Source organism: Rhinopithecus bieti, unplaced genomic scaffold (genome assembly GCF_001698545.2).
Source record: "Rhinopithecus bieti isolate Rb0 unplaced genomic scaffold, ASM169854v2 scaffold_13207, whole genome shotgun sequence".
Classification (NCBI taxonomy): domain Eukaryota; kingdom Metazoa; phylum Chordata; class Mammalia; order Primates; family Cercopithecidae; genus Rhinopithecus; species Rhinopithecus bieti.
Genome location: NW_016807866.1, coordinates 2,903,600 through 2,922,507, shown reverse-complemented (window position 1 = coordinate 2,922,507; position 18,908 = coordinate 2,903,600). Strand labels below are relative to the sequence as shown.

At 43.5% G+C, this 18,908-nt stretch overlaps 2 protein-coding genes across 5 annotated transcripts in view; one reads left to right on the top strand and one right to left on the bottom strand.

Annotated features, from left to right (window-relative positions):
* Positions 1 to 11,412, bottom strand: part of SON (SON DNA and RNA binding protein) — a 34,269-nt gene extending 22,857 nt beyond the window's left edge. Inside the window, 21 exon segments of the mRNA XM_017883869.1 lie at positions 6 to 2,875; positions 2,877 to 2,941; positions 2,943 to 3,026; positions 3,028 to 3,228; positions 3,230 to 3,274; positions 3,277 to 3,354; positions 3,357 to 3,374; positions 3,377 to 3,520; positions 3,522 to 3,638; positions 3,641 to 3,796; positions 3,798 to 3,907; positions 3,910 to 3,936; positions 3,939 to 4,057; positions 4,059 to 4,285; positions 4,288 to 4,311; positions 4,314 to 4,604; positions 4,607 to 4,783; positions 4,785 to 5,641; positions 5,644 to 5,751; positions 8,020 to 8,186; positions 11,229 to 11,412. Coding sequence (XP_017739358.1) covers positions 6 to 2,875; positions 2,877 to 2,941; positions 2,943 to 3,026; positions 3,028 to 3,228; positions 3,230 to 3,274; positions 3,277 to 3,354; positions 3,357 to 3,374; positions 3,377 to 3,520; positions 3,522 to 3,638; positions 3,641 to 3,796; positions 3,798 to 3,907; positions 3,910 to 3,936; positions 3,939 to 4,057; positions 4,059 to 4,285; positions 4,288 to 4,311; positions 4,314 to 4,604; positions 4,607 to 4,783; positions 4,785 to 5,641; positions 5,644 to 5,751; positions 8,020 to 8,186; positions 11,229 to 11,305 — 5,962 coding nt within the window. The 5' untranslated portion in view covers positions 11,306 to 11,412.
* GART (phosphoribosylglycinamide formyltransferase, phosphoribosylglycinamide synthetase, phosphoribosylaminoimidazole synthetase) overlaps positions 10,872 to 18,908 on the top strand; it is a 39,285-nt gene continuing 31,248 nt past the window's right edge. Inside the window, exons 1-2 of one of the 4 annotated variants that reach the window (XM_017883932.1) lie at positions 10,872 to 10,975; positions 15,010 to 15,195. In XM_017883932.1, coding sequence (XP_017739421.1) covers positions 15,051 to 15,195 — 145 coding nt within the window. In that variant the 5' untranslated portion in view covers positions 10,872 to 10,975; positions 15,010 to 15,050. The other 3 variants (XM_017883933.1, XM_017883931.1, XM_017883930.1) reach the window with 3 other exon arrangements.

Here is an 18,908-nt window from a genome sequence, read left to right as displayed (position 1 = left end):
CCGACGGCTGGGGGTACGGCTCCGACGGCTGGGGGTGCGGCTGCGGCGGCTGGGGGTACGGCTGCGGCGGCTTGGGGTGCGGCTCCGGCGGCTTGGGGAAATGCTAAAGCTCCTTCTCCTACCCACAGATCTAGACCTTCGTCGACGACTTGGAGTATGACTCCGACTCCGGCGACTTGGGGTTCGACTTCGAGCTCTAACTGTCTTTCGGTTATCCCTGGAGCTTGATCTTTTTCTTTTCCTTTCCCTAGACTTGGATCTGTGCTTTGGAGATCTTTTGCGCTTCTCTTTTGATACAGATCGTCTTCCTCTAGACTTTGATCTTGATCTGCTGCTCCTCCTCCTGCGTCTTGAACGTGACCGTGAACGTGTTTGAGAGCGATGAGACTTGGACTTAGATGATCTCTTCCTTGCCCGAGAACGAGATTCACTGGTACGCTTGCGTGATTTGTGTTCAGAAGATTTGGAACGCTTACTTCGAGATCTTAATGAAGAGTCTCTTTTCTTCTCTTTCTCACCCTTATCACGGTTCTTATTTTTCTTGCTTTTTTCATGAGTGTCCTTAACTTTTACAAAAATTTCATAATCATCCTTTTCCTCTGAAGACGACTCTGAAGCTCTTTCTGGCATACTACTTACAACCGGGCTGGCAACAGATTTGTCACGTCCAACATCACTTGCAAGTAAAGGTCCTTCAATGCCAGCTCTAAGGCTTGTAAGACGTTCCATGTCCTTAGGAAGTAATGGTCTCACTAAATCTGCTTCATTAATATCCTCAATATTGGCAGAAAATCCTGAATCAGACAGTGTCTCTTTAGGAGGGGGAGGTACTTCTTTTTCTCCTCCACTACTTTCTTTAGGGCTGAGCAGAGCTGCTAACGTCTGGTCACTCTCTTTTACAGGTAATGGTTCTTCTGTATCCTTACTAACAAGGTTATTATTAGATGGTAAATCAAGATGAATATCTTTAGCAGGCAAAGGCCCTTCAATGTCAGCTTCACTACCACCACTAGGACTGGTGGAAATTACCATGTCATGTTCAGTATCTTGAGTAGTTAAAGATACATCAATATCATATTTATTAACTGAACTGAGAGCAGATGTTGTGATAAATTCAATACCCTTACTAGTTCCTGTTGCATCAGGTTCCAGAGCAAGAGGACCAGTAGAAGATAGAGTTTCTCCTGCATCAGCTTCACTAACACCAGGGTAGGTATCCAATACTGTGCACTGTTTAGTCTCACTGGTGGATAAAATTTTCTCTTCACCAATTTCCCCAACAGGACTAGTACTAGCAGCACACACTGTATTATGTTCCATTTCTTTAGCAATTAAATGATTATTTATATTAAGGTCTATATTTACACCATGTTCACTTTCATAAGAGTCACTTTTCAGGTGTACCTCAGCATGTGGCTCTTCAACTGAATGCAAAGGAATCTCCTGCATGCCAATCTCTGGAGCAAGATTTTGATCACCAGAGGGTAGATTAATTCCTTTCATAACATGTGATGACATGATACTAGATTCTAGTATCATTGGTGTGGACTCTATAGCCACCTCAGTTGGTATTACTTGAGTCTGCTCTGAGACAGTGACAGCAGGCTCTGAAACTGTCACAGTAGATTCCTGGACAGAAACAGATGATTCTGAAACAATCATAGAAGGCTGAAGGACTGACACCGCTGTTTCCAGGACAGGCACAGAAGGCTCCAGCGCAGAAACAACTGGCACAGGAATGGTAATATAGTCTGGCTCAGCTACAACAGGAGGCTCCGGGACAGTCACAACCGAAGGCTCCAGAACAGTCACAGTCGAAGACTCCAAGACAGTCACAGTCGAAGACTCCAGGACGGTCACAGCCGAAGACTCCAGGACAGCCATAGCCGAAGACTCTGGGACAGCCATGGTTGGAGGCTCCAGAATGCTCTCTGCCAGCACTGGAGTAGTTACTGCTGGCTCCAACAAGGATGTAGATACCTCTGAGGCAACATGTCCTGAGGCTCTCATGGATTCAAATGTTTCTGCTGTCTCTGACAAAACAGGAGGCTCTGATGCTAGCACAGTTGGTTCAGCTGACATTGTGGGAGTTTCAGATACCATACAAGTCACTGGTCTCTCTGGAACAACTTCATGTTCTTCTGCTACTACCGCAGACTCTACAGGTGTTGATATAATTGAAGATTCTGGCTCTGGCGGTGGTTCTGGAACAGTCACAGTAGCCTCTGATACTAAAACTGAGGGATCTGATGCTGACATTGAATAATCAGTAGGCACTGCTGAAGGCTCTGAAATCTCACTTTGACTCACAGGAGGCTCAGGCTGCGATACAGACTCTTCAGAAGGTAATGATGGCACCTCTGCAGGCCACGTATTTTCAGCTGTTAATGCTGACTGCTCAGTGGGCAATGCTGGACCCTCTGGTGGTTCCTCAGGAGGCAACGGTGGTGTCATTGGTGGCTCCTCAGGTGGCAACGGTGGCATTGTTGGGGGCTCTTCAGGAGGCAAAGGTGGCACCATATATGCCTCTGTATATGTGTCAGTGTAAGAATCAGTGTAAGAATCAGCAGCCATAGACATCATTGAACGATCAGCAGTATAAGATGACATCATAGATCGGTCAGCTGCAGAGTACGATGACATCATAGACCGGTCAGCAGCAGAGTATGACGACATCATAGACCGGTCGGCACCCATGGACATCATAGATCGATCAGCCATTGGGGACATCATGGAGCGTTCATAAGCTGACATCATAGAGCGTTCATAAGCTGACATCATAGAGCGCTCAGCCATAGGGGACATCATAGAGCGCTCGTAGGCTGACATCATAGAGCGCTCGTAGGCTGACATCATAGAGCGCTCATTAGAGCGCTTCGTAAGATGACATCATGGAACGTTCTGCAGCATAGGACATCATTCATTTAGAACGGCTCTAGATGCGTTAACATCAGGGGTCTAGGTGCCTAACCTATATGGGGCCTGGGCGTGGCTATTCTATAGGACCTGGCGTGGCCTATCCTATAGTGGTCTAGGTGACATCCTGTAGGTAATCAGGAGTTAGGTCTGTAGGGATCATTGGCCTAATCTATAAGGGTCCCTGTCCTAATCCTGGCTAAGCATCAATGACCTAAATCTATTAGGGGTCATGGCCCCAAACCATTAGGGATCCTGAAGCCTAACCCGTAAAGGATCCTGCACCCTAACCTATAGGGCATCAGGAGATTTTTGAACCCAACATAGCAGAATCTTGGGTACTAGACGCATAACATCTGGGCCATCCATGGTACCAGGGGACGCCCTAACATCTGGGCATCCATGGGCTGCCAGAGCTAACATTTGAGAGTCCATAGCTGCCCAGATGCTAACATCTGGCGGAATCCATTGAGCTAGTTGCTAACCATCTGGGAGTCCATGGCTGGCTGGTTGCTAACATCTGAGAATCCATGGTGCGGCTGTGGTTCTAACATCTGAGTCCAATGGAGCTGGTTGCTAACATCTGGGAGTCCATGGAGCTGGTTGGCTAACATCTGGGAGGTCCATGATGTGGTTGCCCTAACATCTGGATGGACACTGGGTTGGCTAACATCTGGGAGTCCATAGTGCTGAGCTGCTAACATCTGGGAGTCCATGGATGCTAGTTGCCTAACATTTGGGGAGTCCGATGGGTACTAGTTGCTAAATCTGGGAGGTCCATGGTGCCTTAGACGCTTAACATCTGGGCGAGCCATGTGTTGGATGCTAGCAATCTGGGGGAAGTTCCATGGGTGGTTTGGACGGCTAGCATTGGGAGTCCATTGGGTGTTGGATGCTAATATATGGCCGTCTTCCATTCGGGTGTTAGAGCTAATATATGGGATTTCTGGGCCTCAGGGATCCACTCCTACTGTTACAGAAGTCTCCCCCATAATGTAGTAGGCAGCTCCTGTGCTACCTATTATAGGATTCCAGCGCTGTCGTCGAGGGCACCTCCAGGGACTGCGACACGGTCATCGTTGACAGCTCCGATGTTGTCACCACAGACTGAACAGAGATCTCCAGCGCCACAGTTGCCACGGCTGCCAGGCAACTCTGGCGCCCCCAGGGCTGCCCTGGCAAAACTCAGCACCCCTGTTGCCAGAGGCTGCCCAAAAGCTCCAGTGCTCCAGCTGCCCCAGGACTGCCCGAGAACACTCCAGTGCCCAGCTGCCATGAGCGGCCCAGGCAACTTCTAGTGCCCAGTTGCCACAGGTGCCCCGACCAACTCCAGTGCCCTGTTGCCGAAGGCCAGCCCTGGCAACTCTGGGGCACCCCAGTCACCGAAGGCTGCCCCCGGCCAACTCCAGCGCTGTCGTTGCCACTGCTTGTCCTGGCAACTCCAGCACCATCGTTGCCTCAGGCTGCCCCAGCAACCCTGTTGCGTTTGTCACCTCAGGATGCCCAGGATGTTCCACCGTTGTCATCCCCACCAGGCTGCTCCAAAACTCTGTCGTCGTCACAGGTTGTTCGGTCAACTCATTGCTACTGTTACCGCAGGGCTGCTCTGGCCCAACTCTACTGTGCTGTCACCAAAGGCAGGCCCTGGCCAACTCCTGTGCCATCACAGGTGGCTCTGGTACGCTCCTGCTGGTGGCTCCAACCCCATGGATGGTGCTGGAAGCCCTGGCCATTCCTGCGACAAACTTGTGGCACTGGTGTCACAGAGGCCGTGGCACTCCAGGCACTGCTGTCGCAGGGGGCCTGGCAACTCAGACTGTAGAAAGGGCCCTGGCAACTCTTGGCACCGGGTAGCAGAGGGCCCAGGGTAACTCCGGCACTGGAGTCACAGGGGGCCCCTGCAACTCCGGCATGGAGGTCGCAGGTGGCCCCGGCAACTCCATCGCTGAGGCCACCGACGACTCCTGCAGCTCCAACGCTGTGGTCTTAGGCAGCTCCGGCAACTCCTGCGGTCTTGTCATGGATGAATCTGCAATCTCCGATGGTGCGTCTACAGGCTGCTCTGGCAATCTTAGCGCTTCAATTGCAGATGACTCTGGAAAATCCATTGTTGTTGATGTGCTTGGCTCAGGGTACACCTCAGTAGGTGTCTCTGATGATACCACAAGGGTTTCTGAAGGCTCTAACACTTTTGCTAATGGGGGCTCTACCAACATGATCTTTGATGGCTCTGGAGATGTGCTCTCCACAGATTTCAGCACAGACTTCATCTGATACTCCACTGACATTGTTACGACTGGCTCAGATGACTTCAACACCACTGTTGTAGTAGGCACTGGTGCTGTTGCAAAGGAATCCAGAATCTTTGTCATGGATGGTTCTGGCGTTACTGCCACAGACTGCTCTGACTGCTCTGAGATTACTGATGTAGATGGAACTGACAGTTCTGCAGTTTTTGTAGCTGGCTTCAGAGTTTCTAAGATGTGTGGCTCTGGTACCTCCATTGATACTACAGGAGGTTCTAGCACAACTGCAGGGGATTCATTGGTCTCAGATAGGCCAAATGCTCTTGTAGGAAGCTCCAGCGCCATAGCTGAAGGTTCAGAATCAAACTTTAAAAAGGAATCAGATTCTAAATCTATGTTCCCATCATGATGAGATTTCGTCTTTGACTCAGATTCTTCTGGCTGTCTTTTATATTTTTTTTCCTTTTCTTTCTTCTTTTCTTCTTTTGTTTTATGCTTTTATGCTTCTTTGACTTTTTAGTGGGAATTTCATCAGTAGGATCTGTTTGTACAGATACACATCTACTTTTTCTGGAGGCCTCTTTCAAGTCTGAAAGTAATAGAAATTAATTTTGTCAGACATTCTCCAAACTAGAGTTAGATTAAATTATATAAGCCCATATTTACATTCCATGTTAAAACACCATAGTACAGGCCAGGTGCAGTGGCTCACACCTGTAATGTCAGCACTTTGAGAGGCTGAGGCAGGTGAATCACGAAGTCAGGAGTTCAAAACCAGCCTGGCCAGCATGGTGAAACCCTGTCTCTACTAAAAATACAAAAATTAGCCGGGCATGGTGACAAGCACCTGTAGTCCCAGCTATTTGGGAGGCTGAGGTGGGAGAATCACTTGAACCCAGCAGGTGGAGGTTGCAGTGAGCTGAGATCACACCACTGTACTCCAGCCTGGGCGACAGAGCAAGACTCTGTCCAAAAAAAAAAACCCCACAGTATAACACCTCACGTTAATTAAAAGTTACCCAATAAACTATTTTTCATAAAACATCCTGGAGACTGCTACTTTTCTGATACTTCTTTCCACAACTAATGCCTGGTTTAAAAATAAATTATTAGTTTAACACCAAAACTTACTTTGAATTACATTAAGATAGGTTTCATGAAATTCTATTAAAATAATTATTTCCTCCAGCTCTCAAATTATAGCAAAATTACTTTTAAACTACTTTCGTCAAGGAATATATTTCATGTTATTAGTTGCTACAGTTCCTATTAAAAATACCCACATAATATAATTTTTGCGATTAGTAACCCTTGTTTACACAGGAAGCAATATGGCACTGGCTCTGAACAGACTGCCACTTTTGACTCCTCAATCATCACTACTAGGTTAATGGTCTTGGCCAAATTACTGACACACGTGTTATGTCTTCTAGAGTTAGAGGATAAAGTGAGTTAAAATATGCAAAGTACATCAAACAATGCCTGGCACAGAATAAGCTTTCAGCAAAGGTTAGTGACTGCTTCTATAGAGTATAAAAATATCTGAACAACAAATATAAAATATTCATAGAGAACTCAAATTTTACCTTATCATGCCTATGTTACATTCTAATAAAATAACATTTTCCCCAATACTATTCTAAAACCACTAATAAATAACTTTTAAATGTTTCTATTTTAGAAAAGAATCCTGATTTTAGACAGGATATTCTTAGTCCTTAATTTATAATTTAAGAAGGTCTGAATTTACATACCCTCTTAAAGAGATGGGAGTATTCAACTTTAACAACCAAATGACATTTATTTACTCTAATGCCAATATCAAATTAGATAAATCTTAGGGATCCCAAAAAAAGCTCATCAGAAATCTGAGCCATTAAGACTACAGAAAAAAATAAATCAACAAATCAACACTTGACATAGGCCGAAGCAAAACTAATCATTTTCTATTGTTTCATAACACAAAATGTTAGCTAAGTTATACTTCAATCAAGGTTGTTAGAGCCATGAATCTAAGGATAGCTAAAGTCTGTGACAGTCATGAACTTTACTTTAGCACAGCTAAAGTTCCCCCCAAAAAAGAGAAGGACAAACCATATTACAAACTTGATTCCAGAACTAAATCAAGGTAATGACTGTTATTTTTGTGGCCAAATCCTTCATTTCTAAACATCAATTAATCAATTCCAAAAACGCTAAGTATTCAAGCAATGATTCCTCTTCATCCACTGCAGTTTAAGTGGGATGGATGTTTTACACAACTGTTAAATAAAATGCATACTCAAATTCCTGATACTAAGAAACTGAATCAAATAAACTGAAACTAAGTCAAAGATAAAAATTGTATTCTACCAGCAGAGCAAACAAGTACATCAATGTTTGTGTTTCAGTGGAAGCATGGAGAATTTAAACAAGAAAGTCTTCATTAAATCAATTTTTAAAAAGCTTAAATTTACTGAATTTTTTTTTTTTTTTTTTTGAGACAGAGTTTCAAAAAAAAAATAAAAATCTCAGCTCACTGCAACCTTCGCCTCCTGGGTTCATGCAAATCTCCTGCCTCAGCTTCCAGTAGCTGGGATTACAGACACCCACCACCACACTCGGCTAATTTTGTATTTTAGTGGAGATGGGGTTTCTTCATGTTGGCCAGGTGGGTCTCGAACTCCTGACCTCAGGTGATCCACCCACCTCAGCCTCCCAAAGAGCTGGGATTACAGGCATGAGCCACTGCACCCAGCCTGAAGTTTTTAATTTAATAAATATCTTAAATACCGAAGTCAAAAACTAATGTTAACCTTCAAATTTCAAAAAAATCTTAAAAGAAAATTTCTGAGACAGTTAATTATCTCCAGCTTACCTGGCTTATATCGTAGTTCTGTATCTAAGACCCCAGAAAGTACTTCCTCTATCTTTTGCACTATTTCTTCATTTGGTAGACTCCTGGCAGAGGCAGCTGCATCACCCGCCTGGTTTCCTTCAATGGGTGTATTTGTTTCACCATTCAGCTGGCCTTCATTCCTTCCACTTGACATGAAAAGTTATCGAAATTCATTAATATTTTGTTATACCATTAATTTAAAAAGTAATCCAATTAATTACAATAATCATGCTGCACTGACGGTCAGACGTTTTACCTTTTTCCTATTTTAGATATTCACCACTAATAATGCATCCTTAACAGGATCTACTTATATTTAGGACATTTCACTTTATACAATTAAAGTTTTCAGAACTATGAAAATTAAGAAAAACTCTTTAAAACAGGTTTCTAAGTACACTCTTATTTAAACAAAATAATTTCAGAAATCTAACTTTAGGCTTTTGGGTTGCCCACATATTTCTCTTAGGGGAGAAAAATTAATAAGAGCCCAGTTATAAATCAAAAGAAAAACATGTGGCCTAACATTATGGTAGAAACCATGGCTACATTAAAGCCACACCTGTGCATAAATCACAATCACCATCAATAGTATCAAGGAACATAAAAGCTAGCCACAGGCACACTGAATAAAAAGGGTAACCTGTAGCCTCTATGCAGGCTTACATTGTTACTGAAATGCCACTAAACTTAAAAAGGAAAATAATTTATGTAATTTTTACACAATTATCAAGAACCGTGGTTTAAAAAACTCACATAAAACAAGTGGCATTTATACCAACAGTAAAAGCATAGATGGCTTAACACATTTTCCATTCACAGGGCCAGAGAAATCCTTAAATAGGTTAAGAACATGTCATTCGCCCAGTAATTTTTACTATTTTCCTGTGAATTTGCAAAATTTTGAAAATCAAATAATTTCAGCAACAGTTTGATTTTAACTTCAATTTTAGCTAAATGAAAACACATAAAACAATTATGCTCCACTACCTGATATAAGTCTGAATGATGAAAAACCAAAAAAAATTCAGTAGTTACCTAAATGTTATTAAGGAATATCTGGTTTTCTAACATAATGAATTGTATAATTATAATAATTAACATTTATTGACTACTAGCTAGTGTCGTACTGTTCTACATTAACTCATTTAATCCTAACAAAACTCTAAGATCACCACTATTACTCTTTTATAAATGAAGAAACTTAGCTGAAGGTCACACAGCTACTAAGAGGTGAAGCTGGTACTCAAACCAAAGGCCATATTCTTACACACCATCTATAACAGAAGTTCGATAACTTGCTTTTAACTATCTGTCACCTCAATACTCTAATTTACATAAAAGCAGATGAGAAAAAAAATAGCTCACTGAAATGACAATCAAAAACTTGTTTGCAGACTGATAATGCATTGTGTGTTGCTTGAAGAGAAACTGCATATTCCTCTAGTAATAAAGTGCTTCGTCTAATATTATTTTTAGATATTCTTTTCTGTAGCACTTTATTTTACAATATTCCTAAGCACTTATACATAATTATGACAAATCTGAAAATCAGAAAATTATGGTTTCAAAAGTTAATCTACAAGGAAGTAATGATTTCATCTTAAAGCTACCAATTGTTAACTGCATTTACTGAAAAGCAATGAAAATTTCAAACCACCTAAATATGCAACAATATATTCCTACAATGGGATTCTATGCAGCCATGAAGAAGTCCAAAAGACAGAATGGGAGGGACAAACTTGTTCACAACGTATTAGCTGGAAAAATGATCAATACAAAACAAGATGATCACATATCACACAATACATGGGGGGAAAAATGACAGAAGAATATCAAAATGTGAGTTTATTTTCTCCTTTTCATTTCTTCTAAATTCTCTGTAATAAAACACTCATTTTCTAAAGGAAAGACTAGCTTTTAAAAGTTACAAAAACACAGTTTGTTAAATTAAGCAAACAACTACTTAAAGCATCCAGCAAGATTTGTCAGGAAAATTATACTCTTAGCTCGGGTCTCTTCTCATCCTAAAACACTACTAGCAATATCACAGAAATTTAAAAAGCAATGTGAGTGGATCTATTTCCACTTAAAAAACAAGAGATTCTGCAAAAGTGATAATTCTAGCAATAATACATCATTGCCCTAATAATCCCGTATTACTTTGGGTACTTACAACTGGTTTTCGGCCCATTTTCAAATTCACGTACTGCTCTTGCACTCAACTTTTAAAATACAATTAAAAACATTTGAACTCGGAACATTTACGTTTCAAGATCTCTTTCCTATCTGTGTACTTTAAAGAACTGAGTATCTTATACAAAGCAAATACCGAAAGACAACCGCTGAACATGATACACTATTTTCCTAACTAAACAACCATTTCCTTAACAATCTCTTCGCCTTCAAATTTTGTGAAGCCAAGCGCAAAATATGTAAAGTCTACCAGCAACTACAAAAATAGCGTGTCAACTGGGGCAGGGGTAGCAAGAAAATAACAGACCTACACACAAAGTCCACTTTCACTTGCTGTAATTAATCACTACCATTTCAAAGTCCCCTTCCATCGTCTTCACTAATATTTTAACAAAGTAGCAAATATTAGTCTGAGTTAGTTTTAATTGAAACATTTAACTATTATAACGGCTGAGAGACACTACAGGACACTAGGCCCCGAATAATCTTATTAATAGATCCAGACCCCCAAGCGCTCTGAAGCTCGCAATAATAAAGAGGATTTAAGATTACCCAAGAAACGGCCGTTAGAGACCCTTTCCGGTCACAGGCACCGGCCGGCAAAATCCGCGGAGGCGGAGAGGGGGAGGGGATACGCGGCGGCGGAGGAGGAGCTGAGGAAGGAACTAGGCCCGTCCCTGGCGGACAACCGGGCCTACGAGTAGCTAAACGGCAGGGGGGAACCAAACAGGGGAGAAGGGTGAGCATCTTAACTCGGTTCTAAAACAGGGAGTCTGGGGTTACCTCGGAAAAGGCGAAGTTCCTCGAGGGGAAAGGAAAGGAGCGGCTGGGGGGGCGGTTGGGGGGGGCCCGGAAAATGGATCCCAGGCCCAGGCGGGGCCCTAGCGGGGCCTGAGCCGAGGAACGACGGCGTCTCCGAAGAAAGATGCCAAAGAAGGCTAGGTGAGGCCCTAACGGTCCGCTGGGAGCAAAAGAATCTGGGAGGCGTTTACCTGGAAAGCTCCTGTTGAATTTCCCGGAATTTGCTGACCACGAAAGACCTAAAAATCTGCTCGATGTTGGTCGCCATGGCGTCCGCTCCGTTCTCCCAACTCCTCCTCGCTAGTCCTCCAGGCTCCCAGCATGCCTCGGGAGGAGGCGCAGCGGCCAATTCGGTCTCTCGCCTTTCTGATTGGCTCCAAAGGGAACGCCCGGTCCGGCCCGCTCCACCGAGGGGCCAATCAGTGAGCACGGCCCTGCTCTCCTCCGCTGTTTCTGAGCGGCTGGGGTAGAGGTGCTGACGTTTGCGCCGCGCACGACTATGTCCGCCATGTTAGTGTCTGACGCAGGCGCCATTACAGGAGCCGTCTCTCTTGAGGCGACTGTGTCCACCCAAGTTGTCAGTACCCAGCAGCGTTTGGAAACCTTAAGAGGCTTGCTAAGCGCCTGAGATTAAAGGCCAGGAGGAAGAAGAGCAAGAAGGGCAACCCAGTGTTTAACATAGGGCTTCCAAGCGCTCGCAGGTGGCGCCAAGTTCAGTTTCGATAGGGATATGCATTCGGGAGAAAATTTTTCAGCCCCCGCCCCCGCTGGGCTGCGAAGAAAGAACTCGCTGTAGCCTTGTGTCTCCCCCAGTGCGTCGTATAACCAGCCTCATTTTAGGCCGGATGTCCTAAGTGACCGGCATTCAAAGCCTGGTTTATTTTACTCTCATCAGGAGTCAGGCATGTCACGAGATTTTTCCGCGGTAGCTGGTCAGCTCTGACTCGTGAGCGGCGCACAATTGGCTAAGAATGGGTTTAGCATTTTGGCGCTCCCCCTCGGAGCTCCTGGAAACACTGCGTGGCACCCCATACCACTGTCACATTATAAACGTGCTAGGGCTTGGGTGTCTTGGCTGGGGAGCGGTCAGGCCGCGCCCAGGGCGGGAGGGAATCAGACTAGATTCTCGCCGCGGAGACCCAGGACCGCGCGGACCAATGGGGCAAGGAAGCAGCCGCGGGGCGGGGCGGTGAGGGGCGGTGCCGCGCTGGTCCCGCGCCGGTCCCAGTGGGCCCACTTCCGGCGAGCGGGTGAGCGGGAGCCAGGTGGCAATCTGGTGTCGGTGCGTAAAGCCCCCTCAGCTTTTACACAGAGCGCGCTTAGGCTTTGGTTTGGGGATTTAAGATCGGAAACTGAGTGAAACCGTAGAAACTGATTTGTGGAAGTTTTCGTGTTGTTTGTAAATGCGGTGGGTGGGGGTTGGCCATGTGCTTTTCACTTGTTACTGTTAGGTGAAGTTTCTGTTTGCTCTTTTGCTCTTCCTGTTTTCTAAGATGTCAAGGCCTTTTTGTGTCTTTATGCATTTTTAGAACATAACCCTAAATTGGTGTAGTTTGTCAGATTTTCTCTTTATGCACCCGTTGTCTCTGACAGATTACTTGATTAATTTTGTAATTGGTTTCTGCTTTATTCTCCGTATCCTCCGATATGGCTTTTTTATGCCTGTCTTATTCTCCTTATGTTACCCATTCTGATGAATGAGGCCCAAGGTTAGTGAAGTCCCCCAGAGTCCCCTGCTAGTGTGGGGCAGGGTCTCTACCCAGGCCAAGGCGCTGTGTGTGACTCTGGAGCCCAGGCGTCCTCACTACTGGGTCGTAACGCTATTTTCATTTAACAGGAGAATTTTCCCACTCTACTGGTATATTCAAACCAAAGATGTAACATTTGCTCTAGATTTAAACACCTGTTTGTTTCTGGCCGGATGTGATATAATCCCAGCACTTTGAGAGGCCAAGGTGGGTTGACCACTGGAAGTCAGGAGTTGGAGACCAGCCTGGCCAACATAGTGAAACCCCGTCGCTACTAAAAATACAAAAATTGGCCAGGCGTGGCGGCGCACGCCTGCAATCCCAGCTACTTGGGAGGCTGTGAGGCAAGAGAATCGCTTGAACTCGGGAGACTGAGGTTGCAGTGAGCCGAGATCACGCCACTGCCCTCCAGCCTGGTCGACAGAGCGAGACTCTGTCTTAAAAAAAAAAAACAACTTTATTTCAGATACGCATGGGAAGTAAAATGTGTTTTCCCATTACACTAAAATAGCTTTTCCTTCCGAGACTGTAATTTAACAGGGTTTCTTTTTCCTTTCTCAAATTTTTAATGATCCTCGTTTCACTTGAGAGAATCTGAAGCAAAATTGTTTGTTAGGCTCCACCCCCTCTTACCTGTGTGACCTCCAGCAAGTTATATACCTATCTGGGCCTCCTTGTCTTATCTGCAAATTGGTGATAGTCATAGTATATCCCTCATAGGATTCTTTCATGACAAGCATTTTAAATAGTACCCCGCCCAAGGTAAGTGCTCAAAAAAATGTTAGTTTTATATATTGTCAGCTTACATTTTGCTTAAAATATGTAATCCCAACATCATCAAAAGAAGTTTTCAACTTTCTTTTTCTGTTACCAGTTTGCCTTGTGGTAAGTAAATGTAACAAGTTAACATTTACTACTGCTGAGTGCTAGATTGTACTTATTTATAAATATCATTTCAGTTAATCTCCTAGGTTACATGCTGTTGTATCCATCCTTCTAAGTCTCAGGTGCCAGAACTAAAGCGAAATGAGTTATAAGTTGATTTTTGCCTTCTCTATCAATTTTCTAGCATATTGCACTATTTGAATTAGGAATCAGCAAACTATGGCCCACATACCAAATCCTGCTGCTGCCTGCTTTTGTACAGCTCACCAGATATGAATGATTGAGAAAAAGAACAGGAAATAAATGAGGTTTTTGTGACATGTGAAAATTTTATGAAATTCAAATTATAGTATCCATACATAAAGTTGTATTGAAAGCGAGTCATGCTTATTTGTTACAAACCTTTGATGGTTTCCTACTACTTAAAGTACTGATAGGCAACAGTGACCTCTGACCCACTGCCTGTTTATGGGTCAATTAAGTTTTTCTGGACATCGGCACATTGATTCATTTATGTATTATCTTTGGTTGCTTTCCTGCTAAGGTGGCCGAGTCGGGTAGTTTTGACAGAACCATGTGGCCCTTTTTGTGTAAAGTTGCTTACCCATTTTCAGTATATCCTTCAATTTATGATAATCTGATTATTGATAAGATTTCAAGGTTTAAAAATTGATATTTTGTAATACATTTTGAGTCTAAAACATGAAGATTCATTTCATAACTAAGGCATGATGATTATTAAATCTTTTTGAAGTGAAGCCCAGAGAAGGGAGATTATTACATAAGGAGCTGAGAGTCATCATTTGACTCCTTAACCTAGCTCTCTAGGCCAGCCTGCCTTCTTTTTGAAATACCTCCCTTACCCTTGTGACCACAGTCATATTTCTCAAATTATCAATCCCAGTTTTTCAAAACTGAATCATTGGATGCAAATGTAATTTGTATGAGTACAAATGATTACTTAAATTATATTTACAAATCTGGATTTTTTTTTTTTTTTTTTTCCGAGATGGAGTCTTGCTCTGTTGCCCAGGCTGGAGTGTAGTGGCGTGATCCTGGTTCACTGCAATTTCTGCCTACTAGGTTCAAGCAATTCTGCCTCAGCCTCCTAAGTAGCTGGGATTACAGGCACCCGCCACCATGCCTGGCTAATTTTTATATTTTAGTAGAGATGAGGCTTTGCCATGTTGGCCAAGGCTGGTCTCAAACTCCTGACCTCAATGATCCACCCGCCTCAGCCTCCCAAAGTGCTGGGGTTACAGGCATGAGCCCCCATGCCCATCCCTGGGTTTCTAAAATGTGCATCCTAAGATACCAACTGTGGTTTTTCTTTCTGCAGGTTTCATTTTCCTTTGGAATTTCTGCTTTACAGACAGAGCAATGGCAGCCCGAGTACTTATAATTGGCAGTGGAGGAAGGGAACATACGCTGGCCTGGAAACTTGCACAGTCTCATCATGTCAAACAAGTGTTGGTTGCCCCAGGAAATGCAGGCACTGCCTGCTCTGAAAAGATTTCAAATACCGGTAATCATGTTTTAAAGTGGGGAGTAATTGTTATGATTTGTTATTAATGGTATACTGTCAACCATATCTGTGCTTTATGATAATAAAGATAGGCTGGGCACAGTGGCTCATGCCTGTAATCCCAGCACTTTGGGAGGCCGAGACGGGTGGATCATGAGGTCAGGAGATCCAGACCATCCTGGCTAATACGGTGAAACCCCATCTTTACTAAAAGTACAAAAAATTAGCCGGGCGTGGTGGTGGTGCCTGTAGTCCCAGCTACTCGGGAGGCTGAGGCAGGAGAATGGCCTGAACCCGGGGGCGGAGCTTGCAGTAAGCCAAGATCACGCCACTGCACTCCAGCCTGGGCGACAGAGCCAGACTCTGTCTCAAAAAATAAAATAAAATATAGATTGCTATACAGGGTTGAGTGCTTTCCTTGACCTTAAAATTTATTTGGTAATTTGAATGCTTGTCATATATTATAAACTTAAGGTAACTTATTGTTCAGAATATGGCATTTCCTTATCTTAAACTGTTTTAAACCTGGTAAAACACATCCATTGGAAAAGTAATAGGTGCCTAATACAGATTAAAGGCATTTTTGATGTGTGTTTTTTTTTTTTTTTTTTTTTTTTTTTTATGAGACGAAGTCTTGCTCTGTCACCCGGGCTGGAGTGCAGTGACCGGATCTCAGCTCACTGCAAGCTCCGCCTCCCGGGTTTACACCATTCTCCTGCCTCAGCCTCCCGAGTAGCTGGGATTACAGGCACCTGCCACCTCGCCCGGCTAGTTATTTTTTGTATTTTTTAGTAGAGACGGGGTTTCACCGTGTTAGCCAGGATGGTCTCGATCTCCTGACCTCGTGATCCGCCCGTCTCGGCCTCCCAAAGTGCTGGGATTACAAGCTTGATGTGTATTTTTGTAAATGAAAAGTTTAGTATTGCTATTAAATACAACTTTCTGGCCACGTGCAGTGGCTCACACCTATAATCCCAGCGCTTTGGGAAGCCAAGGTAGAAGGATTTTTTGAGACCAGCCTGGGCAACGTAGTGAGACCCGATCTCTACAAAAAAAAATACAAAAATTAGCCAGGCATGGTGGTGCCCATCTGTAGTGCCAGCTACTTTGGAGGCTGAGGTGGGAGGATTGCTTGCACCCAGGAGGTCAAGGCTGTAGTGAGCTGTGATCTTGCCACTACACTACAGCCAGGGCAACAGAGTAAGATGAGACCCTGTCTTAAAAAACAAAGTTTTTAACAGTTGTAACTCTAATAGATCTCAACCCTTATCTCTCTCTCTGTCTCTCTTTTTTTTTTTTTTTTTTTTTTTGAGACAGAGTCTCTCTTTGTCACCCATACTGGAGTGTAGTAGCATGATCTCAGCTCACTGCAACCTCTGGCTCCTGAGTTCAAGCGATTCTTCTGCCTCAGTCTCCCAAGTAGCTGGCGTGTGCCGCCACACCTGACTGATTTTTTGTATTTTTGGTAGAGACCGGGTTTCACTATGTTGGTCAGGCTGGTCTCCAACTCCTGACCTCAGGTGATCTGCCGGCCTTGGCCTCCCAAAGTGCTGGGATTACAGGCATGAGCCACTGTGCCCGGCCTCCACCCTTATCTCTTAATTGACAAAAATGAAAAACTGGTCCGTTCATATCCTACATTAAGCTTGTCAGTGGCTTCAGAAACTCCTCAGTACTCTAATAATACTTAGAATAAAACTCAAACTCCTTTCCATGCCTTACAAAGCCCTTTGCGCAGTCTGTCTTCTGCCTGCTCTTCCAGCCTAATCTTTTATATCCCTTTTTCTCTTTTCACTGTACCCTATCAATGCTGTCCTACCAGGTTCCCAAGCAGAAGCTTGCTGCCTTGGACTTTATATTTGTTCCCACCCTTTACCATGACTGTCTCATTATTCAGAGTTCCACTAAAATGTTAGCCTCCTTAATTATATCTCTCCTACAGTTTCTTACTAAAAGCAAGTATCCATCCCCATTTCATTTGTTCATGATCATGAATGTCTGTGTTTGTTTTTACCTCACTATTGTCTGTCTCCTATGTTCTTTTCCCCCACTAGAATATAATCTCTAGAATGTAAGCTCCATGAGGGCAAGGAACTTGTCTGTCTTGTTTTGCATGGTGTACACAGTGCTTAGTTCCCTATGTGGCACATAGTATTTATTGGAAAGAAGAGCATGGACCTAGCAAGCCACAAACTGGGAGAGGATAGTGGCATGTATATAAGACCAAAAAGAATAAGAAAAAGACAAATTAGAAAATACCTCCTTTTCTGGGATCTTAGTTCTAGGGGTGAGGTATTATATCTGTTTATTAGAGAATTGGGACAGTTTATATGCAATTGAGGTCATATAGGCCAGCCCATCAAAATCTCTTAAGATTGTCATGAGACTACTACAAGTAGTCTTATAAGACTACTAAGAGACCTCTTCCTCTTGTTGCCCTCTTCTATACTGATACAGTTGACCCTGCTCAGCCTAGTTGTGTTCAGGACCACTACTCCAAAGGGCATAGTACTCCATCCTAATCACATTCAGGCAGTTGCTACAGATTGAGGACCCTACCTTTTCTGGACTTGGATCCTATACAGTAGTCACCAGCCTATCCACAATTTCACTTTCCACAGTTTCAGTTACCCACAGTCAGCTGTAGTCCAAAAATATTCAATGGAAAATTTCAGAAATAATTCATAAATTTTACATTGCACACCAGTCTAGCATAGCATGATGAAATTTTGTGCTGTCCAACCTGATAGGTGAATCTTGTTGTCCAGCATATCCATGTTGTTACTTAGTCACCCTGTCGGTTATCAGATTGACTATCATGTTACCTCAGTGCATGTGCTCAGGTAACCCTGTTTTACTTAATAATGGCTCCAAAGTTGATGCTGGCATATAGTTATAATTGTTCTATTTTAGTATTAGTGATAGTTAATCTCTTACTCTGCCTAATTTGTAAATTAAACTTTATCATAGGTATTTATGTATAGGAAAAAACATGCTATATATAGGGTTCAGCACTGTGGTTTCAGGCATCCACTGGGGTCTTAGAATGTGTCCTCCAAGGATAAGGAGGGACAACTGTACATCACAAATATCACTTCTTGCACTCTACCAATGGCAGAGTGTTTGCAGACTTCAGCTGACTTAACGAATGGTGGTCTAGACACAGTGAAGCAGGAGAGCACCTATGGAGCCAAATGATGTTCAGTTGTGGTTGATTCTATCGCTAGTTACTTAGAAGTCCATAGAAGAAAATTTACCTGACTTGTAGGTTGGAAAACAGAGGTTCCTCTTAAAAGCGTCGTTGAGTTCTTAGCTTAAACAGCTCTGCCCCAAAGAGATCCCTCCTGTCTCAACCCAAAATAGCCTCTCAATTCTCTCCATATCAGATTTGCTTAATTTGTTCATATTTGCTATTCTTTTGTTTGTATATTTATTACCCAGCATACCTACAGTGGATTGTAAACATGTTAAGTATAGGGACCTTGCTTGTGTTGACATCTTTTTTTTTTTTTTTTTTTTTTTTTTTGAGACGGAGTTTCACTCTTGTTACCCAGGCTGGAGTGCAATGGCGCAATCTCGGCTCACTGCAGCCTCCGCCTCCCTGGTTCAAGTGATTCTCCTGTCTCAGCCTCCTGAGTAGTTGGGATTACAGGCACATGCCACCACTCCCAGCTACTTTTGTGTTTTAGTAGAGATGGGGTTTCATCATGTTG